Source organism: Crocodylus porosus, unplaced genomic scaffold (genome assembly GCF_001723895.1).
Source record: "Crocodylus porosus isolate Cpor-Errol unplaced genomic scaffold, CroPor_comp1, whole genome shotgun sequence".
In the NCBI taxonomy this organism is placed as follows: domain Eukaryota; kingdom Metazoa; phylum Chordata; order Crocodylia; family Crocodylidae; genus Crocodylus; species Crocodylus porosus.
In genome coordinates, this window is record NW_017728949.1 from 29,926,664 (window position 1) to 29,952,482 (window position 25,819).

Genomic DNA, 25,819 nt, shown 5'->3' on the forward strand with positions numbered 1-25,819 from the left:
AGTGTGGAGCTGAGCAGGGAGCAAGCTTCTCAGCCTGTTCCCTATCCCTCCTCCCCTCGCTCTGTGCTCATGAAGCTGGATGGGGAACAGGTTCAAGCTCCACCAGTAGTGAGCTTCCAGCACCAGCCTTGCAACTGCTCTCACTGTAAGAGGTAGGGGACATTATGGAAATCAAAACCACATGACTGAAATGACTTCTCTAGTTATGGTCCAGATTCTCATCTAATTTAGACAAGAACAAGTTTGAAGTAACTTCATGGCAACAGTGAAATCTTCCTGGGCCTGCTGAGTTAGTGATCAGAATATGGTGTCATGTGACAGGCGGGCAGAAAATACCTGAAAGTTGGCAAATTTGTCTCTGTTTGGAGACTTCACACTTTCAACATCAAAATGTACTGTCCTTATATACTATTCACCCTTCTCTACTTTTAGAAAAATGGTTCTTGCTCCACTTATGCTGTGTTCAAGGCTAAACATTTTTAAAGCTATACTATTTATCAGTGTTATGAACTATTCCTGAGTCTCTGAAAGGGCCTTTTAAAGTTGCTCAAATTTATCTCTGGACTTATAGGATGCTGCTAACTGTAGCCAGTGCTTTTGATCAGAGGATGAGCAAGATTCATGAGAGATGCTGTCTGCTTGAGGACCTTTCAGCAGAAATATTAGCTTAAGAACCAACTAATTATTTGTAAATTCTGATGAGTCTCACATATATATGTGTGTGTGTGATATATATATGTGTGTGTGTGTGTGTGTACTGTACACTCTTGTTTTCCTTTCCAGGGTGCCCGTGGTCCTCCAGGAATGGATGGGGAACCTGGTATCCCTGGACAGCCTGGTGATCCTGGTCCCCCAGGACATCCAACCCACCCAGGACCAGATGGAGTAAGTAGGGTAAGTTTTATAGTCACATAAGTACAGAACCTGGGTTGATGAAGCACCAGAAAAGGCATCTTATAGACTAACCAAAAGTGTGCATGTGTGTGTATGTGTAGAGAGAAAAAGAGAGAGCAAGATAGCACAAGCTTTCATGGGTTGAAGCTCACTTCATCAGATGCTGGTAAAGATCAACTGAGTACCCTCAACTCCCATTCACCACAGTGCCTTTCAGAGACAGAAAACTAATGGTTGTATGACCATAGAAGACTTGGAATTGAAATAATGCGACTAGGATGCCTTTTCAATCATTAGTTGCTGCCATTCATTGAAACAATGATTTCCTGTTTGGTAACATGTGGTTTGAGTGAAGCATTGTGAATGTGGTGCCAGCTCAGGGCTTTGTGATCAGCAGTTTTCAGGATATAGCTGTTACGCGTGTCTATAAATGCAACGTAGATTCATGTTTATATGTGTGTTATTTAAATCAGGGCTGTCCAACTTGTGGCCGGAGGGCTTTGTGCAACCCACAAGGGATTAATATGTGGCCTGTTTCCCCCACTGCTTTGGCTACTGCTGCCACTGGGCTTTCCATGCCCTCCTTCCCTCCTCCTTCCTTGTCCCCAGCTCCAGGAAGGGTGCCAGTGGTGTGGACCAAGGTCCATGGGCTGTGCAGGTACTGTCCACAAGCCATGTGAGCCCATGTGAAGGTAGACAGTCCAGATTTAAGTACATTGGTGTACATTTCAGTTACTTTTCACTTCAGCTTTTATTGATTAAAAATGCAAATTAAAAGTAGCTGATTTTTATGAATGTTTAAGTGGACTATAGCTCTCAATTTTTTTTAGCATCTATGAGTAATATGAATCCATTATGTTTATGTGCTTGGTAAAGACTATCAAGATCCTGTTTCTCTTTTATATTTAATGACTGGAGAAGGATTGAGAGAGGATGAAATCTTTTCCTTTTTTATTAAACAGGGCTGACCTTTTGAAACAAATTGTTGAAATACAGGGAAGAAGGGGTGGAACGTAGGTGTCAGGAGGGATGACTTCAAGCAACAAAGATGATGAAAAAATTGGAAGGGATGATATCTCAGGAAAGCCTGAAGGGACCTTGCTTATATATTTTAACAGCTAAAAAACAAAGATCCCTTTCCAAAGCTCTTTTACAGATGCCAAATGACTTTAGACCTGGCTCATAGGGATTAGAACACTAGAGATTCAGGGAATCTTGAAAAAGGTAGTAGAAATGAAGGGATGGAATTTAGCAAGAAGAAATTTAGGCTGCACATTAAATAATTTAATAACTGATCAAGCCAATTGAGATATGGTTAAGACTGACACTCAGAGAAGTTGTGGATTCCCTATTGCTGGAATTACGCAGCCTGAGAAAGCAATCAAGGAGGATCCTTAGGACCAATAGCTCTGGATATGGTTTAGCTGTTCTACAAAATATGTCCATCTCCAGAGTCTATGAAATGTAAGATTAATTACAAGCTAATCATGCTGGAATATATGTTAATATATTGTTTATTGCAAGCATTAGGCACCTTATTGAAAACAAAATTAAAATGTGGATCTTAGAAAGTGTTGAATGCTCTCTTCAAATGACATTAAAATGCATACAAATTAGAACTTAGTGAAGGAGAAATCTAGTTAATTTCCAAGATAGATCGCTCTTACCATTAAAATGCAGTATATTCAGAAATTAACAGAATAGTGTGTTACCTCACTACTGTCTCCTGCTGCCTGTAGGCCTGCTCCAGCTTCCATTTAAATGACAAAACATACTAATTAATACTACAAAGCCAATGCAAGTAATGGTAAGAGTAAACTGCATACCTTTCTGCCTTACATGATAAGCACAATTGCTAGCTAAACTCAGCCTTCTCATGTTTGCAGCCGTTTGCAGCTCAGATGGCAGGTTTGGATGAAAAAACTGGACTTGGTAGTCATATGGGACTCATGCCTGGTGCAGTGGTAAGAATGCATAGATTCCTTCCTTAGAACAGAAGTAAAGTAAAATACGTAAGCAAACAATGAATACAAAGTGAACTCATCCACCCAAACTCCATATGTTTCCTATATATAAACATAGTCACACAGAAAGCTTTAGCTCTGTTTTAAAAATAAATGTTAAAGAGATTTAAAAAAATGTTCCCTTTGTTAAAATGAAAGCTTCTTCCCTTCCTTTTTTTCTCTGTTCTTTACTTCCACTGCCACAGAGGTGATCAGAAATGGACAGTCGCTTTTCCCATGATTTGAGCGGTTGCTAGAACACTGGTGCAAGGCATATCATGTTCTATAATAACTGAATACCTACCTTTAAGTCTTTTCTTTCACAACCTGACCTCAAGGCTGCTCATTTTTAGCAGACATTAAAAAGGCCAAATAACTTTTGAGAACCACCTATGGAGTGACAGTTGTGCTATATTATAGATTTTTTTTAAAAGCTTCTGTTTTTCTGTTCTGACTCATACAGTTCCCAAGGTTTCTTTTCCCCAAGGTTTACTTTTGCAACTTTACTGAAATCTTCCACTATTCATGACTTCAAGTGAACTGAGGCCTTAGTTTTCATTTTCCACTTTTCTCACTGTAATAGTTCTTTATCTCCATCTTAGTGGTTACATCTAGTAATCAGCATTATCCATGACTCACATTTTTTCATTGCTTTGTGCTGTGGTGTCTTGAAGACACTGATAACAGCTAAACATGTCAGATAGCCATGTTATTTATTTTTAAAAAACTTCTTAAGTTTTCCATTTTGATTTGTAGAATGCGGTCAGTGCTTAACAGCCAAAAAATATCAGCTACTTCAATTAATCCAAAATTACGCAGCATGTCTAATTATTGATTTGCCTTCCTTATAAGACTTTCCTATAATATATATGTCCTCACTCTTTGGCTATGTTGCTGCTTGGAAATCCCCTTGCATTTAATAATTTTGTTGCCAAACCTATCTTTCCTAGTTTTTTCCCACTTTAAAAACATTTCTTCAGTCATTTTGTGATAGTCTCTTCACCCTAGATATTGCATCCTCTTCTGCTGCATTTCTAACAGCTCCATACAACTCTATTCTCTTTATTTTTCTGTCCTTTATTCCCCCCAGTCCTATTTGCCATTGCAAAATCCCTTCTTTCCATTGTTGTCATGATTATTCCATTGAAGCCAATGTAAAGTCCACTGAAGTCTATACAATCTTGCATTAACTTCACTGGGTTCTGATATATTTTCTTTGACTGTTCTAGTAAACAGTCTTTGACTATCATGCACAAGCAGGAGTGGTTTGCTTATTTGTACTTCTTGTTATTAAAACTATATATTGGTCTCTTACTGTTTCCTTCTCATACCCTCATTTTGTACTTTACTTTTAAAATAAAGTAATGGTAAATCTCCTTGGAAGCCACCTATTCTTGGAAGCCACCTATTCTTTACATATGACAGAGAATGAAGTTTTTAAATTTTGCATTCCTTGTGGCTTTGTCACGATTCAAGTTATTATCATTACATAATTTTTTCTTGTTTTCTAGAATTCTAGGAGGTGGGCAAAAAGTACCTATTCTCTCCCCTACCTGCCCTGCACCCCTGCTCCAATCTCTGTTTAATGCTGTGGTATTATTGGGTGTTAGCAGGATAGATACTGTACAGCACTGGTCCCATGATCCTATTCATCTGAAGAATGATAGAAGGATTTGAATTTGGCTGCATTCTATTTGACAGGGTCTTGTCATTTCATTTATAATTTTAGACATTTGCCAAGCCTTGGTTCTAAGGCCTCATCACTCATTCTGAGGTTGGGGAATGATGAAGAATAGTCTCTTCCTAGAGTCAGCAATTCCACAGAAAAAAAACACAGTCCATTGTTTTCACACACTTCTCCCACCTGAATTTACATATATCCTATTTTTCTGCTTGTTCTTTGATTTCCTTCTCTTACACTTTATCTACACTGAACATTGCAGTGCTTTTGGAATATAGTTCTCATTTTACTTCCCGAGGCTTTAACCATAAAAATGTCACCCTGGAGGTCACAATCAGCACACCCTTTTTTGGCTCTCTATACAGAAATTGATTTGATTTATTTTTTGGAAACTGTTTAATAAGCTCTTGTGTTCTTCATAGGGTCCAGTGGGTCCAAGAGGTCCTCAGGGTCTACAAGGAAAACAAGTAAGTGATTTGTTTGAGTTATTAAACACAGATGTATGAAAAAAAAGGCAGAATACATAATAACTGGATTGGCCATGTACCCTTGTATCATGGCATGGGGTCCTGCAGGATGGCCATGATCTCCCCAAGGCCCCCTTACTGTGCCAAGTTGGCCCAATGGGCACCCTTGATCCTTGTCCGCCACGTCTTTGATGGTAAATATATAATAGGGAGGCTGCCTTTACATCCTTTTGGACATGGTTTGCTGACCCCGTGGACTCCTGGACCCCTGGCAGGTCCCATTCTGCCATGGGTGTTTCAGGGCACCCTAGCATTATGGGCTCCAACCACCTCTTTATCATGCCCCAAGCCTCACAGATGGAACTGACGTTTTTCGGTCTGGGCCTTGTTATAATTTGGCCCCCTGGTCCGCCCTGGGCCCTCCGCAGCCCTGTCTCGCACTGTGCCTTCACTAGCGCTCGGGCTGTCTGTGGCCCTGCCTCGCACTGCGCCTTCACTGGTGCTCGGGCTCTCCATGGCCCTGCAAAGTGCTGTGCCCTCTCTGGTGCCTGGGTCCCCTATGAGGCCTCCTCCTTCCCCTAATAGCCTCACCCAAACCACTAGTCTTAAAGAGCAAACAAAACACAAGCCTTCAGGCTATAACATAAATTCAAGCTGCCTGGCTATAACATCATTCAAGCCACACCAGGGGTGCTCCATCCCTCACCAGTATCAGAGGCTGTACTTGCAGTCCCTTTGGTTGCTCTGGGAGAGCTCCTTCCCCCTTAGCTGCTGGCAGGGAACTCCCATCCTGGGGTTTATATGTAAGCTAGGCCCTGCCCCTTCCGGTCAGCTGACTGCTGGCAGGTGTATGCCACTAGCTCACTCTGGTTGCCCTGCTAACCAGCAGCTGGGGCTCCCCACTCACTGCTGGCACTCTTTCCCTAGCAGTTTCCACTCTTTAAAGGAGCAGGGCACCTAAGTGCTCTGTGACACCTTGATTCAGGAAAGTCTCTCTCTTTAGTTGTGCCTCCTCTCCTAGCTAGGGATAGACTTAAGCATGTGCTGATTTTTGATGTGAAGCCATGCAGAAATACCATGTACATAAATTTCATTCTAAAAAAGTATGAACAATTTCTTTTTTTTTGGAATTCTTTGGCCCCTTCTAGTTACAGGTGAAGCACAATTACCTGGTTAATTGTGCAATTACCTGGAGACCAGCTACATGTACAAAATAGCTATCACACCATAAACAGCTCCAACCAGCTGTAAAGTTAGACCTGGAAAGTGTGTACTGACTTGATAGCTGGTTGCTATTGAGCTTTAGTATGCATGTGTAGCTTGGGTGTACCAAGCCCAGTGTAAAACCCCAGAGCCCTAGGGATCCCAGCAGACATAATCCCCAGAGTTCAGGGATTTCTTATGCATCTAAGCTGAGGCATTGCAGGAGCTGTGATCTCAAGAGTCCAGGGGTTTCCCGTGCTACCAAGCCCTGGGGACAGTGGGAGCACAATCCCAGGGTCCAGGGGTTTCCTGCACTCCCAAATCCTAAGGATTGCTGCAGTCATGATCCTTAAGGTCTGGGGGTTTCCTGCACCCCTAAACCTTAAGGATTGCTACAGCTGTGATCTCTAGGATCTGGGAGTTTCACACCCCCTTAAGCCCTTGGGATCTCTGCAGCCATGATCCCCAGGGACTGGGAGTTTCTTGCACCCCTGAGCCCTAGGGATCTGTGCATCCCTGCATTGATCCCCTGGGTGCAGGGGTTTCCCACACCTCCTGGGGTGAGGCGATCACTGTAGCAGTGTTTCTCCGGTCCTGCAAGTGCGTGGGGCACCCCCGCAGTTTCAAGTCCCTCAGCTAGGGTATATGGGGCTCCCTGCTGAAGGAGCTTGTCAGAGCATCAAAAGCCTTGGATTAGGCTCCTTTTGCATTGGCAATAAGTCACTATGAGATAATTCATGATCCCACAGTTGCGTCCTCTGCCATGCCAACATGCATGGCAGAAGGCATGATTGTGTAAATTGCCCATTAGAGCCCATTGCACTTTTAGCTTCATGCTGGCAGGGCACAGTGACTGCCCACAGGTGGCAGCAGCTGTGTTGGTGTCAGGGGCATGGTGGCGGCGTGTGGGGAGCTCCCGTAGGCAGCCGCAGTGGTTTTGGAGGTAGGGGAGGGAGGGGGACATGAATGCTGATTGGCAGTTGGTGACCACCTGCAGACACCGCCGGCAGTGTCAGTGGTGAGGGGAAGGGGGTGTGTGGTGAGCAGTGATTGCCCACATGTGCTGCTGGGAGCATTGGCAGCAATTTTTACATGGGGTGCACTGCCAATCTCAGGGGGTGCACGTGCACCCACATGCACCCCTTTGCATCACCAATGATAGAGGGGCCTCAGAAACATAGTGAGCTCTTTATCTCTAGTGTAGACCCATTAACTTGAATGGAATTAAACATAAAATGTATTTGGCTTGAAATTACCTTTTTTATCATATACTTATTATAACTGCCCTTGATTCATGGTATCTCTATTCAAAGAAAATATAACTCTCTTAAAATACCATTTTTTTAAAGTTTTCCTGATTGCATATCTTATAGAAAGAATAGCCTGCAATATATTAGCCCATCACTAATTGTCACAAGGAATTAGACAGGTTAACCCAAGCTTGACATATTTAGCACAGGTCACCACAGACTATTCCAGGTAGAGGACTTGACCATTTCTATTTCATTATTACTTTTTGATGCTAGACCACTGGCCTCTTGACACAAATGCAGGCCTTCCACTGATCTTAGGTGCTTGTACAGTTTCCTGTAAATTCATAGTTTGGCTATCAATCCAATTATAGGTATAGCTTTGCTTTGAATTTACATGCCACATTCTGCCAGTGTGATGCCGTTTGAGTGGTGCCTTATCTTAGAAGTAGTCTCATTGATTTTTGGCTCTTCCCTACTGCTATATTCTTATGAAGTAATTATTCTAATTCTGTTTTTTAAAAAGGAGTTCTTTCTTAGGGCCTTGTTACACATTGCACTTTGAATTGCTCAAATGTTGAGTGGTGCTGAGTGTTAGTGCTAGCTCGAGTTTGGGGCACTCACACCTTAAAGCTAAAACCCTTCTCTGTTTCTCACCTGCACAGCTGTTACTTGCCACTACAGGGCTGGTGAGCCAGAATAGACTTTTGTCCCTGCCCTAGGTGGAGGTGGGTGAGAAATGGGTTGGGGTGGGGGGTGGGAATGTGAAGTTGGGATGTGGAGAGTTAATAGAATGGAGGTAGGTAACGAAATGGAAGGAAGAAAGGAAATGGAGGTGGGAGAAGGGTGGTGAAATGAGGGAAGTCAGCCACTGAAGGATAAAATAAAAAGAAGTAAAATAATTAAAAAGAAATAAAGAGGAAATCAACTAAAGAATGTCTCATATTTTAATAAACTGGAGTTTGGGATTAGGGCCTTGGGAGTGCTGGTCATGAGTCTTGGGATGGTTGGCAGGTGGGAACAGTGAGGGAAGGGAGTTTTGGGGGAGCTACTGCCTCAGCTCATGGGAACCCAATATGCCCCCCTAACTTGTCCCTCTTAAATTCCCCTAGACTCCACTCCTGGACTCATCTGTGCCTTGCAAGCTGGCTAGCTGGCATGTGCTCTGCAGATTGTTTGCACAGGGTTATACCCCTGGGGGCAAGAAAGTCATACCCCTGGGGGGGCAGGAGGAGGAGTTGGCCTGGTGCCAGAACTGCCCCCTGGACAGTAGAGTTTAGAGACTGGAAAGTTTGCCCACTGAGAACAGGAGGGTGGGGGAAGGCACAGTGCATTCTGGGACGCTGGACAACTAACTGAAACTTGGGTGGTTCATCTATGGGGAGTGGCCACACATTAATGGAACATGAGCTGGATAGCATGGATCAGAGATAAACCTGCCTTGGAGTGGTGTAACTTTAAGACACCTAAAGTGTGCTTAAAACTAGTTTCAGATGTTCAGGTGTGGACAATCCAGGGGCTAAGAGCTGCAGGAACTGCCTACAATCTGTGTGTAACAAGGCCGTTAGAGTTACGTGATACACTGAGAAAGGTAACTAGAAATGACTTTGTAGTGATGATTTTGGATGATTCCAGAAGACAGTTCTTAATTCAAAAAGACCAAATTGTGATTAGGTCAGCTTAGAGTCTTTGGTTCATTACACATTTTAATGATGACATTTTTGAATACTGAAAAATTCTGGACATTAAATTTCTTTGATTTTCAGGATTAGGTTGGAGTTATATTTGAATGGGATATCAGTGGACTGAGATACAAAATTTACATGGGTTCAAGACTTTCACAGTTTGAAGAATTTGGGATCTAGTATTCATTCAATCCATTATCACAGTACAGTTGTGATCTGACTCTAGCGGCTCTCACAGTTCAGGTCTGACTCTAAGCTGCCCTGAGGATTGTGATTTATTTGATATATGATACTAACTTGAATGAGTATTTGTTTCTATTTTTTTTTGTTATTTGTAATGAGTTTTTTCAACAACAGCCTTAGGTTCTAATCTTCTCTATTTTGTCTTTTTTGGGTCACTTTTAGGGTGGTCCTGGCCCAGCAGGTCCACCAGGTGAACCTGGAGAACCTGGACCAATGGTAAGATTAAATTAATGTATATGGATCTCTCCAGTAAGAAGTGATATCTGGCAGCAGCATTATTTACTATATTTGTGTACAGTACCTTTTCTCATGCTGTATAGCTATAATTACTATATGACTAGACATGTGGTCAGAACTGGTGATAGATTTTTCTGCAGGGTCACTGAATTTCAGTAATTTTTAATGGCAATAGTTTCCATGCTTGCAGTAAAGGACATCCATTTTAATAATAACAATAATTAGCACTTTTAATCCATCGTAGGACAGAAGATACTGGATTTGGTTAATCAAAACTAGTCTCCTGCAATTGAAAGCTACCATCTAGTAAATACTTATCCAAATAGGTTCACGAGAACATCCATTCCAGACCCTCCCACACACTATAACCACAAAATGCATTTTTGTATAGCTAGGATCTTTACAAATATATATATAAAAAAACGTATTAAAACACCCCTACATATGATGTGCAGGATAGAAGGATACACAGGAGTACCACCTGTGGTTTAGGCTAATGAAGCATTAGGAAACTTGTTAGGTCAAATATTCCAGGATGATCCTAAAAAGTGGACTTTGTTCCATGCCACAGAGAATGACAAGAAAATCTTTTGGTAACCTGACCTGGGAGAAAAGTCCTTTCTAATCCTAAATCTGGCTCCCAGTTTTCATCTTGAAGCATTGGTAAGCATGGGATAAACTTGGCAAGAAGAGATTAGGATGACTTGCCTAAGGTCATAAAGCGAGTCAGGGATGGAATACTGGTTCTCCTGACTGAGAAGCCCACGCTATAATCGCTAACTATTTTTGTCTGGTAAGAAAGTGGACTCACCTGACGGCAATGTACTGTGCCTCTGAAAGGCCCTTGGTCATAATCCTGACCAGGAGTTTGAAACAATTGTGAAGTACCTATTTGCCCTTAAGGAATCCATTCCACATCTTAAACAAAGTTAAATGTATATTTCCTTTTGAATTGTGAGATAGAATAGTTAGGAAGGGCATGCCAGTTAAGAGTTACAGTATTGCTGAAAAATAAGAGCACCTTCTTTACTATATCTTATAAAACAAACTTCCAGAATGAAATATTTGAGGTAATGTTTAAATTAACATATTCTTAAATATTTAATGTATTTATATCTTAGGGTCCAGTTGGTTCTCGTGGCCCAGAAGGACCTCCAGGCAAACCTGGTGAAGATGTAAGATTATTTTTTGTTCATTTTGCAATTTTTTTTTCTTTAAAACAAGCACTGCCTTATCATTTAGAGGGTCTGACTAGTGGGTGGGTATGTTCTGATGATTCTTGTTCATTTCCATTTCAACATACCCTAACTATTCATTGAATCTGGTACTATAGCTACTAACCTTCAGCCTAAGAAGACAGGATAAAATTCCTATCTTTTCAACATTCTTATTTCTACTCTTTATCTAGCTCCCTTGTGCCTGAAAGCTTGTCTAGCATCTTTACCAACTATTCACTTGTTCCAATAAAAGATAGCATCAAAATTCCTTGCTTCCCACATATTTCTTAGACGATTATGGCTATAACAACATCCAACTCTATTATAGTTTTGGTGTGGTATGCAGGGGCTCACTCCCCCAGGGCTGTAATTTTCAGATACCTGATATACCATATCTGTAATGTTCTTTGACCCTACTTTTGAGATGCAGCCTTATTCTGAGATGCTGGTATGAAATCAATCCTTAAATAATGCATAAGAGCTTAAGAAAAGTTTGGGAGCAGGTCAGTTAGGAAGAAAAATGCATTGACAGGATGTTTGGATCTGGATAATAACATATTATTGGTTTCAGATCAGTGGTGCTCAACCTTTTTCACCATGGGCCAGTTGGACAGTGCTCTATCTACCCATGGGCAGATTGTGCTGGTGGTCCCCATCTGATACCTGAAATGCTGGACACTATTCTACCATGTGGAGGGGAAAGGGGAAAGCCTGGCCCCAAGCCAGTCCTGCAGAGAAAGGGAGCATGGCTTGGCCCTGTGGGGGAAATGGGGTGTGGCTCAGTCTCACCCCAGCCTAATGGGGGAGGGAGAAGGTCCTGCCGGGTAGGGAGAAGGGAACATGGCTCAGCCCCAACCTGGTCCCACAGGGGAGGAAGGGAGCACGGCCCAACCCAGCAGAAGGGTTGGGGCCATGGCCCAGCCCCAGTTGGGCCCTGTTGGGCTGGATGGAGGGCGAGGGAGGGCACTGATCCATCACCACCAAATTTCCTGACCCAAGTGGAGAGTCCTGTTGACAAGATGCCAAGGCTTCATGGGTCACATTTGGCCTGTGGGCCAGAGGTTGAGCACCCCTGTTTTAGACCATTGGAGTTGCTCCTGAAGACTTAAGTACACCTATAAGTGAAAGAATGAGACAACTGTGATGTATTATTAATGTGGCCTCTGCCACCAAGTTGAAATCATATATACTTAAGATTAATTATTTTCTGGTAAGGTACATATATATTTGTTTGTAAAAGCAGGGACAATACATTTTAAGCCTGAATTTTAATAACTGGGGGAAGATTAAGGATAATAATAATAATAACAAAACACTAGATAAAGATTCAACTCCAAGTTTTTTTTGCATTAAATAAATTATATATTGTGGCATCAGAAATTCCCTGCTGACACATAGGGCTCACTCAGATGAGTGCCCATGTGCAGAAGTGTGCCACTGTTTTTTGTTGCTCTGCACGCCCTTGCATGTGGATTTTGGTGCATGGAGAAATGACCTGCTTTGTGGAAATGACCATTTCCTTGCTCCTCCCTGCTCTGGGCCTGCTAGAGGAGGGGAGATGCTCTGGCTGGCAGCTGGAGGACTCTTCTTGGAGGACTCAGCCTCCATGCCTGCCAGTGTATGCTCCAGGAGCATAGATCATGCCACTTTTTATTGTTCAGGCTTTTTTTGATACTGGGATCTCCCGGCATCAAATTTTGGCACTGCACTGCAAGTTAGTAGTGCGGCAAACAGATGTACATGTGGTGCATGTCTGCGGTGGCTTAAACAGCTTTGAAGTGCCCATACAGTACAAATAATTATAAGAACAGACATTTTAAGAAGGGATCAGCTCTTAATTCACTGAAACCAAATCAATATATAACAGAGGTTATATTTCTCTAATTCCCAAACTTATAAAGATTTCTTAGTTACCTTTTTGATGTGCTTTATTCCACCTAAGTTTCCATTTCCAAGCCCAGTTCAGAATCCCAGGTGCTTTATGACAAATTCATAGGGATGGTTGGTTGGTGACTAGCACTGACTGAGCAATCCTGTTTAAAGTCTATTTACTCAGCTCATGTCAGGTTTCTTTCAACTTCAGATTGCGCATAAAATGTTTTCATTGAGTTATAATTAAGTTATTCAAACAGTTGAACACTAATAAAGAAAAATAACAAGCCAAAGCCCAAGCCAATTTAGGTTAATATTGCCAGAGAAAATTCTTAGATCATAAATAAAAATAATTTAATACAGAATATTGCATTTTTACTAATTCAGAGGAAAACAGATCTACAGCACTACCTACAGTCTGGCACATAGGTCAGTTAAAATCAGTTTTCCAGAATTTTCACAATAATTCTGCTTTATTTAAAAATGCTACATTGTTATGTTTATTAATTTGGTCACCATAATTAAATACTTACCCAGGGACACCTGTGCTATTGCTGGATTGAATGTAAATAGAACATGATGACTTGCTGAATGAGAACATGAACTTTATTGGGAAGATTTTATATAATAATTTATTTTTTTGACCTTCTTATATGTTGACTTTTATTTTAGGGTGATCCTGGTAGACCAGGACAAGGTGGTGAGGTTGGATTTCCAGGATCTCCAGTAAGTAAACACACACATTGACTCTAAAACTAAATTTTTAAATAAGTATTACAGTTGCTTGTTCCAAGGTAATGACATGTAATTATCACACCCAGCCAGTGCCACTTTTTTGAGTGGTTAAATTAATTTTGTTGACACCAAATTTACACCAAAGGTGAATATGTTGGGTGACCATATGTCCCATTTTAGCTGGGACAGTCCCAGATTTCAGAGGCTGGTCCCAACCAGCTGTTGGGACTTATAATGAGTATCTTTGAAACACAGGGGCATGGGGCACAGTCTGAATGGGAGTTGAAGTGGTGCAGAGTACCTTGCATGCACACAGCCGTACTGCTACCAATTTGTGAGCGTGTGTTTTGTGTGGGGGGGCTGGTAGTGTCCTGGATTTTCTAGATGATGTTACGGGTTTCTGGGATTTCCATGTGGTCAGCCTGTGAATATATCCCTTATGAATATATCCCTCATGACATGAGGCAGCATTTCCTACTATCTTGCATTGCCATTTATGTCCATGTATAATAGGTTTCTATACAACTTCGTAAATTGCACAATGCACAACAATTGTTCCCAAAGTTTATATTATCATTTTTCAAGGGAATATTCTTTGAGCAATATTGGGGTTAGTAGTTAAAAATGCTGCGAGCAGTGTCCTATTCACACTCTCCGGGATAAAATGTTCTGGTGTGTTGTGTCTGGGAAGGAAATATCTTGAATTATCTCACAGAATTTATGATTCCTAGAATACCTGAAACTTCACATATATGTATTTATATACCTTAAGCAGGCAGCTGGTCTCATTGGCTTATAAAACTACTCATATGCTGAAAATATGTACACTACAAATGTTTTCTCATGGGGTGAGACATTATTCTCAATTAAGTAATTTTCAGATTGTTTGGAGTTTTATAGCTCACATCCAACACATTAAACTCAAGACTAGTAGGCTAGCACGCACTCTGGAACAGTTACCCTCTCATCAAGCTGCTTCTGGTGATAAGATCATTTTCCTCTTTCTTTAACATTTTAGAACAATTTTAAGTTTCTGAACATATATTTTTCTGTAATGCCTGTAATAATATTGCTGGCATTGAAAGACATATGCAAGATTTATTTTCTGCTAGAGAAAATGTAAAAAATATTGTGCAGCAAGAAATCCTTTGGTAGACTGGGAATGTTGATGTGCTGCCAATATTTCAGCCAAAGGGTTCCAGAAACATTTTTTGCTTAGCCTGTGATAAGTTCACTGTAGCAGGTGTGCATATGTTTGCAGAGAGGCAAAACAAGAGACTGGGGAATATATGAATTTGTTTTCCTGTTTACATAAAACTTTCTAATCACCATAATCAAAGAACAAAGCACAGTACTGGGCAAACAATGTTTCATCATTGGAAAAATATATGAAAAATATTAATATACTGTCCATGAAAGCTTTACTGATTAAATTAATGCCACGCTATGACAGTCAACTTGTACAATTTGAAAAATGCCTGCAGGTGAAGGCTTTTTACTGGGGCCAGAGATCATGTTTTCCTGTGATGTTCCAGTTAGTGTCATCTAGTCAAATCAATGCAGACAATATATAAGTTCATCTTCTTTGATTTTCTAGTCCTGTATTATTTCCCATTGGACTTTGTTTAATAAAAGATCAGTTGTACTGACTTTGATAACAAAAGCACTCATAATGCTAATAAAAACAGATCTCCCCAGGTAATGTTTATCATTTTGGTTTTTATTATGCCAAGATTATCTACATTGCATTCTTCTGTTGGTATAATTTAGCTAAATGATACTCAACTATTTTTTTTATACCAAGCTAGAATCTGGAGAGCAGGAAGATCACTCCAAGGGTGTTGTCTTCCTGTGCAATATATGCCACAACAGACGTACTATGCCTGTTGACACAAGGTAGTACAGTGTTGACAAAGCCTGATCCAAAGTTTCTTAAAAGTCAATAAGGAATATAACAGGAAGCTAGTAATGCTGTGAACAATAAGACCTCTAAAGTTCTCCTGATCATTATGTTGACTTTAAAAGGGTATTCTTCACCTATACATCCTCACTATTGTATGTTGTGTGTTTCTATCACCAAAGTGAATACGTTTAGTATATAGCAATTAGGTAGGTATACCAAGACCCAGTACTTTATTTTGTTCCCTTCTCTATCTAGTTCAGCAGTATGTACACTATCTACTACAGGTGGTAGTTATGTCAGTGTATCTACTCTTCACCATAAGGGGAGCTTCTTACTCCTGAGGTCTAGGTCACATTATCTGTGTTTGTTTTTCTTTTAGGGGACACGAGGCTTTCCTGGTGCTCCAGGTCTTCCAGGTCTCAAGGGCCACAGGGTAAGCCTTAATTATCTGCTTTCCTAAAAATCTATCACAACAGCTGAGTGTACAGACAATCAGTCTGTTAGATGCTTGTAGGGATTAGACCTATTGAGCTCTACAAATAATGGCTGAAACATGGGAGATAGGAATGGAAAATATCTACTAGAAAAACCTGCTCCATCTCCCTTTAAGTTGATCCTTTATAGTACATTTTCTAGTGTTTCTCCAGTCTAGTTTCAGGTAACATAGAAAACTAGGAAAAAGTTAGACAAGGTTCTTTGTGTGGATCTGATATCTTTTATTAAACAGTTGGAAAACAATTATTAAGCAAGCTTTGGGTTCAGAAAACCTTTGTCAGGCTAAGGAAGTTTCAGCAGTTGGTGTGTGCTCATGCTGGATGGAATGAAAAGTAAAGAAGCCAGGGCCTGGTCTGGTATGCGTACAAGACAGGTAGTCAGTGAAAATATAGACTGAGGACTCAATGGGTGAGAGACAGGCGGGGGTGGGGGGGGACAGAGAGAAGGGGATGAACAGTAGAGAGATACCTGGGGAGTCAGATGTCAGGCAGGTTATGATGTATCATAAATCCAATGTCTATATTTAGAGATTGGAGAGAGAGTAGTTATCTTGTGAGAAATGTGCCCCCGCACCGAACCTTGCTAGCCTCATCACCAGAAGCAAACTTCCTCAAGTCCAGAACACACCAAATGGATCCAGACCGTGACAAGACATGCAAAACCTGCCAACACATTTCCACCACCCCCACAATTACTACACCCCACAACAGAGCCATCAGCATTCCTGGATCTTACAGCTGCACCTCCAGAAATGTAATATATCTCATCCAGTGCACCCAGTACCCTGATGGAAAATACATAGGAGAGACCAAACAACAACTGCACACCAGAATGAACGCACATCGGAAATCTATCAAAGACAGGAATACCCAGTTACCTGTGGGGGCACATTTCTCACAAGATAACCACTCTCTCTCCGATCTCTCAGTCCTGATCCTCAAAGGAAACTTACAAAACACTTCCCAGAGACGAGCCCATGAACTCCACTTCATCAGCCTCCTGGACACTAAAAATCATGGACTAAATATAGACATTGGATTTATGATACATCATAACCTGCCTGACATCTGACTCCCCAGGTATCTCTCCACTGTTCATCCCCCTTCTCTCTCTTCCCTCCCCCTCAGCCTGTCTCTCACCCATTGAGTCCTCAATTTATGTTTTCACTGACTACCTGTCTCGTATTCATACCAGCCCAGCCTCTGGCTTATTTACTTTTCATTCCATCCAGGATGAGCACACACCAACTGCTGAAACTTCCTTAGCCTGGCGAAGGGTTGTTGAACCTGAAAGCTTGCTTAATAATTGTTTTCCAACTATTTAAGTTGGTCTAATAAAAGATATCAGATTCATGCAAAGAACCATTTCTGCTTATGTCTTTAGACCAACACAGCTACAACCTACACCTCTGTAACAGGAAAAAGTTAAGTATTATTAAACTCAAATATGGAGAAACCTGGCAGATCTGGCAGCTCTCACTTTAGGATGGAGAACACTAGAGGTGGATATGTTTACAAAATACACAGAGTAATTTCAAATTACCCAGGTTTGCGGCTAAGCTTCTACTTCAGGAAGCCCTGCACAGGATTTACTGTGCCTCTGAGGTTCTCTTGTTTTTAAGGTTTGTATACATATTGCAAGACTCTTGTTTTTAAATGGGACATGAATCACTCTTCTCAAAAACTGTTTAATTTAAAAGATTTTAGAATTTATTTTCCCATCTGCCTTCTGTGTTTATTTTTTCTTCTTTCAACCTCAGATCCACCCTTGATGCTTTAATAAAAGATTGACTGATAATATTCTAGAGCATTATAGAGCATCTTCATATTTTTGTAATTCTTCTCACAGGGTCACAAAGGACTAGATGGTCCTAAAGGTGAGACTGGAGCACTGGGAGCCAAGGTAATACAATACTTCCATTATGAACTTTGGAGTTTCAGAGGAATTGCACAGTGTTAGCCTTGTCTGCTTGATTTATATTAGTGATTTGAATCTGGAAGGATCCTAAAGGCAAAAGAATAAAACCTTCAGAATAACAATGATTATTCCTGCTTCCTATGATGCTAAAACAGTTGGCAACAACTTATCTTTAAAGCAACAAACTTTAGATTCTCCTCTGCTCAATATTATCTGTACATTTCCTGAGCAGAACTGCTTGTAAATTGTCAGTTTTCATTGTGTGTCTAGTTGACTTCATTTGCACAAAACTCAGGTATTTGTAGCAGGGGTTCAGATGCAGGTATTAAAATCTAGCCAGCTCCCGAATTTAGGACAGCTCTTAAACTCTTCAGTCTGTCATTTAGCATAATGTAGAAGGTAGTTCACCTGCTTCACTTACAATGTGCTATAGCCAGTGATGCATAGAAGAGACTCATCTTCTAGCTTAACTCCAGGCCAGGGTTGCTCTTCTCAAAACACTTTCCATGGTACATGGTTGCCTTGTGTGTCTCTTTTGAAATGCCATATTTACTCAAACCCCAGCCAAGGTCCCACTGCATTTAACATGGGGAAAACCCCCCTGCTTGTTTTGGATTTGAGTACAAATGGTGTTAAATGCTGGACTCTTAATTAAGCAAAAGGGGGCTTTACCCCTCTCAGAACCCAGCCCAGGGAAAGGATTTTTATGATCACGGGTGACTCCAAGCAGGATGTTCACTTGAAGCCCAGCGCTACCCCACGGCAAAAAGAAATGAGCAGACTCTTCAATTAAACTGGAAACCACAGGACTGTATTAATGATAACAGACAACAACAATACTTACAATAATTACAAGATTATTTACATTGAGAAGTAAGAAAACAGTAAGGGGGAGAGAACAGAATAGTCAGGAGAAAAATAGAAGGCATAAAGGTGTTGGGTTTCTTATGAACAGAGGACAGAGGACAACTGGATTGTTCTCTGATGGCTACCATACAAGGCACACACCATTTCTCACACCCAACTCACACACGCAGAGCAGAGCTCAGGCCCCTTTTTAACCCTTAAAATCACTCCATATTTACAATCCAATCATCTCTCTAGGGCACCTGCCACTTAAATGTGCATCCAATTGGTGCTTCCATCAATCATCACGGTGAAACAAACTTATTAATTTTAACCATAGATGCCTTCTCTTTGGGCATCATTCACTTGACCTCAGGGAATAGCAGTTGCTGCTTTTGGTGCCAAAATCCTTGTTGCTGGGTCTTTACTGTACATGCTAATATATGTATTTAGGTCAGCCCCTCAGTGGCAAAAAGTTCACTGCAGAAGCTTGGCCTTACACCAGCTCCTGGGCCTCCCTCCCTCTCTCCTTCTTCAGCTTTGGCTCTGGCCCAGCCTTGCTCTAGCCCACGGCACAGAGCATATGGCTGCTCCCATCTCAGCTGGAGACTTTCTCACCATTCATTTAACCAGCAAAATCAATATCAGAAACAGAATAGACAGAGCACAGATGTCTTCTGACCTTTTAAACACTGTGTCATCTGGATCAGATTGCTTCTCCTGCATCAGGAAAGAGCAGTTTTTTCTCACAGTTCTTGTTGCTATTAGCCCTTGTCTACCTACCCTGCCCACACATAATTTGGTCACAATCTAGCTGGCTGTCAGATTATGGTAGCTAATTGATGGGTCAGATGTGATAATGCTTGGGAAGAATTGGGTATATTGTCTTCTAACCACATTTGGAAATGATATACCATATCTCATGCTACTTCAGTGGGAAAATGTAAATACAACTCTTTGTATCAGTATTGAGTATGATTTATATAACTCACCAATACTGCTAGGCAAATTTTTCCTTGTAAATTAAACTTAGATTGAGATGGGAAATAATGTAGTTTCATTTTCCTTTAACATATTTTTGTGCTTTCATTTGCATTTCTAGGGTGAATCCGGTCCTCCGGGTGCCATGGGTGCAACTGGACCTCTAGTGAGTGGCTAGTGCAATATTTGCAATTTGATTTTATATTCTATTTAACAGATATGTCTGCAAGACTACACACGCTATTCACTTCCCTGTTATCACAAGGAGCCTGCACTTCATGAATGAGTTAAGATTATTGAAAACTGTGATTGATTTCTTAGACTTTTATTTCCTAGATAAGTAAATTATTAAAATTCTATTGTAGTCAGTGGAGTTCTGTCCATGTACACCAACAGTGAATCTGGTCCATTGTTTCTGTTACTCCTTGTAATACCTTGATGCCACGAAAATCTCTTTTGTTGTGGGCATATCTACACAGGATGCTAAATGCTCAGTAGCCCAATACTACGGTGCATTAGTATGTCATAGCACAAACAGTGCTAATACAGTAACATGCACTAGTATTCCACTAACATGCAATATTGTCATGAAAAACATGTGCTGGCACTACTGCACACTAGCACCAGTTACTGTGCACTTATTTAATACTTGAATATACAAGTACTAAATTAAATGCGCAGTATCTACAGCACATTAATACATGTGTAGATGTGCCCCATCAGTAACTTATAAATCAGGAAGTTTAACACAAATCAGAATTAAGTTTCAATATTATAACTTCCTCTTGTGATTTTAGGGTGATTCTAAAATATTTTCCAATGAAAAACCACATTAAGTCATTAGGTCAGTTAGAAAAATATTAGCTAAAAATACTAATGTTTGAAGATTCTTGAGTCTATGACTAGGCTAAGTATGTGGGTCATAGCAGGGAAGCAGAGGAATACTTTTTATCCAGTTATCATGGAACATTTTCACTCAGGTGGTATTTAGGGTACCTGTAAAAATGTAAGTGTTACTGACTTGTACAGCAGCACAGGAAAAATCTCACTTTGAGCAGTGACATGCCTGGGGGGAAGAGATAAAAACAGCGTATGTTATCTAGAATGAATGTCATTCCTGAAGTGGAATTTAATTTGATAATGAATCACAGCAAATAAGATTGAATTACTGACCCTTTGCGAATAGGATGATACTTATACAACTGAAAATGGAGAGGAGAATACAGAGTACTTACTTCTCTTCAGCAAAATGTACAAAGCTGACTAAGAACATAGATTACCTTCTTCTTTATGGACATTCTAGGCCAAGGTAATATTCACCTGCAGCAAAAACACTAGCCTGGTCCTTATACCCTAACTCATCTTTTTAGTCCTTATTCATGCTTGTAGTCTCACTGTACCTAAGCCTACTCCCATTAAATCCCAAATTCCTTCAGTGGTAGCAATCACAGAAACATAGATGTAGAGTTGGAAGGGACCTTGTAGATCTTCAAGTCCGACCCCCCACCTGGGCAGGAGAAAAACTGGGCTCAAATGACTCCAGCCAGGTAGGCATCAAGCCTCTTCTTAAAGACCCCCAGGGTAGGAACCAGCACCACTTCCCTTGGAAGTTGGTTCCAGACCCTAGCCACCCTAACTGTGAGTCTAATCTAAACAGATGTCTAATCTAAACCTAGTCTCCAACAACTTATGGCTGTTATTCCTTGTTATGCCAGGGGGCGCTAGGGGAAACAAGTTCTCTCCCAAACCCTTCTGGTCACCCCTAGTGAGTTTATAGACAGTCACCAGGTCCCCCCTCAGCCTTCTCTTATGAAGGCTGAACAGGTTCAGGTCCCGCAGTCTGTCATTGTAGGGTCTGCCCTGTAGTCCCCAGATCATGCGGGTGGCCCTCCTCTGGACCCTCTCAATGTAGTCCACATCCCTCTTGAAGTGGGGCACACAGAACTGGACACAGTACTCCAACTGTGGCCTGACCAGTGTCATGTAGATGGGGAGGATCACCTCCTTGGCCCTACTTGAGATGCATCTGTGGATGCACGACAAGGTCCGGTTAGCCCTGCCAACCATGACCTCGCATTGTCAGCCCATGTTCATCTTGGAGTCAGTAATAACCCCAAGATCCCTTTCTGCCTCCGTGCTCTCAAGAAGGGAGTTTCCCATCTTATAAGTGTGCTGCTGGTTAGTACTGCCCAAGAATACAGTAAGATCCCTTTTATGACTGAGGCTTATGACGCTCTCTAATGCAGAAGTACAATGTAAAGATTTTATTCAGACTCAGAGAAATATTAAGAATGAAGGAAAAATGGAAAAAAATCTGGATATTATGGTTATCGTGGTAAAAGAGTGGGGGTGAGGGGAAAGGGAATTCCATATTTTGCCCACCCTTACCACTCCTTATTATCCTTACATGATGAGCTACTGAATTAAAGCATTTTTGTATTGCCTTTTTATAGGGCCCTAGAGGAATGGCAGGAGAAAGAGGGCGAATTGGACCACAAGGGGCTCCGGTAAGTGGATGTTTAAAGTTCTGCTGTCAGCTATTAGCCATACCGTTATGCATGCTTACTTTTTATCAGGTTCTTTTAAAACCTAACTACAGTAACCTTTTCCCCACAGTTTATCAAGGTTGAAAAATATTTGCTAATGCACATAACACAAGTAGTTATAGCTCCTGCATGAATTATTAGTTTCAGTCAAAGACAATCTATTGCAAGACCTGAGAAAATATTTTCAGGATCAGGCTCTTAATTTAAATTAAAAAAACCCAATATCAGTTTTAAATATCAAAAAAATGTGCAAATTACAGACATTAATCACCATCCTTTTAAATAAAAATATGCAAGAAAATATTAGATTCATTGTGATGGTTAAGAACTGTGCAACAGTAAAAAATAAAAAATAAAACAAAAAAGTTTTTTTTAATAGTATGTTTAATCTATTTTGACTAAGAACATTTAGTCTGTGAAATTTCTTGTAAAAAAAAGTTTTCACTTGCAAAATTTGAAGTGATGTTTATATCTTACAGGAATTACCTTTCCTCTGAAAAAATAAAAGCAAAATATCATATTTTAATTCAAAACTGTAGAAATGATCTTTCTAAAATGATCCTATTTTCCAGCAGAAAAATTAACTTTCTTAAGTCTTTCATGATATAGGACAATCTTCAAAAATGATACAAACCCTTTGATTTCTTGGTATTTTATATATTTCCGTGTTTGTGACTGCATTATGTACTGTGTTGTCCTATAACAAGGGTAAAACCCTGACATCATTGAAACCATTGGTAAAATGCTCATTTACTTTATTGGGGCCAGGTTCCCCTCTCAAAATTCTTTCATGTCCTCCTCAATGAGCAGACTGGTATCATTTATAAAGACATGCTATCACAAACACTAACATTCAAACACATGATTTAATGAGAATTCTTGTAACCGCACTGGTTCTTATTTGTTTTCCTGTGCAGGGTGGACGTGGTACACATGGCATGCCTGGAAAGCCTGGACCAATGGTAAATTCCTTTCTTTGTTCTTAAAGTTCTACACATTCTTTCAAAAGAACCCTGAACAACTTTTCCTAAGGGTTAGTTTGGTAACTGACTATTATGATTGATTGATTCCTGGCACTGCTGTAAAATTATTAACTACATCTCATAGAGCTGTGCTGTGGAAAAGGTACTGCCTATCTTTTACTTCTGTGAAAGCAAATGATTTTAATCTGTGTGGGGAGTAGGTGCTTTATTCATCTTCTGTTAGGGAGCTGATGTGCCATAAGTTGATACAATGATATCCAGATAGCAGAGGGATAGGCAGTATGGAAACACATATTATAATAAAGAGTCATTTATCAATGTCTTCCTTTGCCATTAAAAGTGACAAAAAATACTGTATTTACTTGATTCTAAGATGACTTTGAATTTAAGATGACCATGCAACAATTAGATTCTTGACGTGGACAATTATATATTTGTTATAATTTCCCATGCCTAGAATTGAATTATTGGGGGGGTCATCTTAAAGTTGTCTCCCCACTGCTATGGCAGAAAACAGCAGCAAGAGGAAGGCAATGGGAAAAGCAGAAGTGAGGAGGCAGGTGGGGGGAAGCAGAGGTGGAGGTAAACAGTGGAGAAAGCAGGGAGGGAAGCAGAGGCAAGGAGTAGAAGGGGGGAAGCAGGGGTAGTGAAGCAGGCATTACGTCCCTCATCCTCTACTCTCCCTGATGACTACCACCCTTTACCATTTACATCCTCCTGCTGCTTTTCCCACTGATCCAGGCATAGGTGGAGCCCAGAACCATTCCTGCCCTATGCTGCAGGAATCAGCTGTGCAGGGAACCTGGCTTGGCACCCCTCATCCTTCTCCTTTCCTGTCCTTTGAGCTTCCAGCATAGCTGCTTCGTGGGCAGGCTGGAGACTGAGCAACAGCAGCAGGCAGACTTGTCCTTCCCTATCTGACTCCCTGCCATGAAGGGAAGGGAGGGGAGGAGGAAAAGGAAGGAGAGAGTGGATATGGTCAGGAAACATTGCTGCTGCTGCAGGATGCTGATGCTGTCTCTGCCCCAGGGGGGCTCCCTGCACAGCTGTTCTTGTGATTCTCAATTCTAAGATGAGACTGTTTGCCCCATGATGAATAGGGAAAAAAACCCTCATCTTAGAATCGAGTAAATATAGTACACACATTCTCAATAAGAAGAAATATGTGTTGCTAATAGAATAAAGACATGAACTTGCTATCTGGAATTCATAAGGAATATATATTCATAACATCTATAAAGATATTTTCTCCTTTCTGAGAAGCAGACTCACACACAGCATATGAACCATGAGCAATACCTCTATTCTGAACCTTCTGTCACATTTTAACATTCCATTAAAGAGAGTAGCACCATTTCCAAGTTGCATTCTCACTGTCTAAATACATGGTCTTTCAGACTTATTTTCAGTAATGATCCTGCACCAGGGAAACATTTATTTTTCCATATGGTTTTTACATGACTGGTTATTTTATTGTAGATGCTATTAGCTAATAATTAATTATGTCAGAAATTCAACTGAGGATATATAATAGCTGCTAAGCAAAGTTATCTGACTGTCCCTGAACAAGTCATCAAGGAAGAATAACTACAAATATTGCAATATATCAAGAAACAAATACAACAGTAAAAAGACTTCTCAATATGTTTTAAACAATTCTACAGCAGAAAAAAACTCTCAATGAAAAAAACTCTCAAGTCCCAATGTAATTTCACTTGTGGATGAAGCAAAGCACATTTTACTGAGCCCATGCTGCTGGCCTACTGGACATGCCATCTGGTTGTTTGGCTAACACATCTAGTATGTTTCCTAACAATGTCAGGAGGTAGATCCATGATGCTTAAATAGGGTATTGTTAGAGAAAATATTATTCAAGCACATGATGAATTATCCTTGAAATAAGACAAAAATTGGCAGACATATTCATGATCCAATAAATTGGGAAGTAGACTGTCATAAATATATACAGTGAGCTGTTACAGCAGTGCTTTTGTTATTTAGTACAAGGTCACTGGCACAATTATGCTCTCCATAATTAATAGTCACTGGAACAGATTGTTCTTATTGAGTCTGTCAGCTGAAGTTTCATCATATAAAACACTATTTCATAGTAGGTAGCATGTTTTACAAGGAGGGGAAAAGCCAGTAAAAACCATAGGAAATAGTTTAGGAATGCACAGGCCATCATTAAGACCAATGTGTGCTACTATCTAAAGACTGCATCATACAGTAGGGATGGTGCTAGCCAGTATATTCCTACAGCATGCCCAACCCTACACAAATGGGAAAAAAAGGTAAGACTATTCAAAAACCCATCTAATGCAATGGGTATCTTTTTGTTTGTCTCAGGGATCAAGCTACATAGGTAAATGAGTAAATTTGTACAGAAATGGTACATGCTTTATGTTTTATGTGCATAAAGACGCCTTGTTGAACCTGGTGCTGGCCATGGGTGATGACCTGGTGAGGGGGCTGAGGGTCCTCGATCACCTGGGGGACAGTGATCATCGCCTGCTGGAATTCACCATCCAGCACAAGATGGCAAAGGCCTACAGCAAGGCAGCAGCCCTAGATTTCAGGAGGGTGGACTTCAATGAGCTAAGGAGAATAGTCGGGGAAGCACTGAGGTCCTGGAGGGAAGGGGAGCCAGGTGTCCAAGAA

The 25,819-nt window shown here is 40.8% G+C and overlaps 1 protein-coding gene across 4 annotated transcripts in view; it reads left to right on the top strand.

Annotated features, from left to right (window-relative positions):
• COL5A2 (collagen type V alpha 2 chain) overlaps positions 1-25,819 on the top strand; it is a 171,656-nt gene that overhangs the window by 103,431 nt on the left and 42,406 nt on the right. For 3 of the 4 annotated variants that reach the window (XM_019553807.1, XM_019553809.1, XM_019553810.1), the window contains 11 exons: positions 784-894; positions 2,781-2,858; positions 5,001-5,045; positions 9,589-9,642; positions 10,785-10,838; positions 13,425-13,478; positions 15,770-15,823; positions 17,734-17,787; positions 19,751-19,795; positions 22,083-22,136; positions 23,093-23,137. In XM_019553807.1, coding sequence (XP_019409352.1) covers positions 784-894; positions 2,781-2,858; positions 5,001-5,045; positions 9,589-9,642; positions 10,785-10,838; positions 13,425-13,478; positions 15,770-15,823; positions 17,734-17,787; positions 19,751-19,795; positions 22,083-22,136; positions 23,093-23,137 — 648 coding nt within the window. The remainder of the gene's footprint in view (positions 1-783; positions 895-2,780; positions 2,859-5,000; positions 5,046-9,588; positions 9,643-10,784; positions 10,839-13,424; positions 13,479-15,769; positions 15,824-17,733; positions 17,788-19,750; positions 19,796-22,082; positions 22,137-23,092; positions 23,138-25,819) is intronic. The other variant, XM_019553808.1, reaches the window with a different exon arrangement.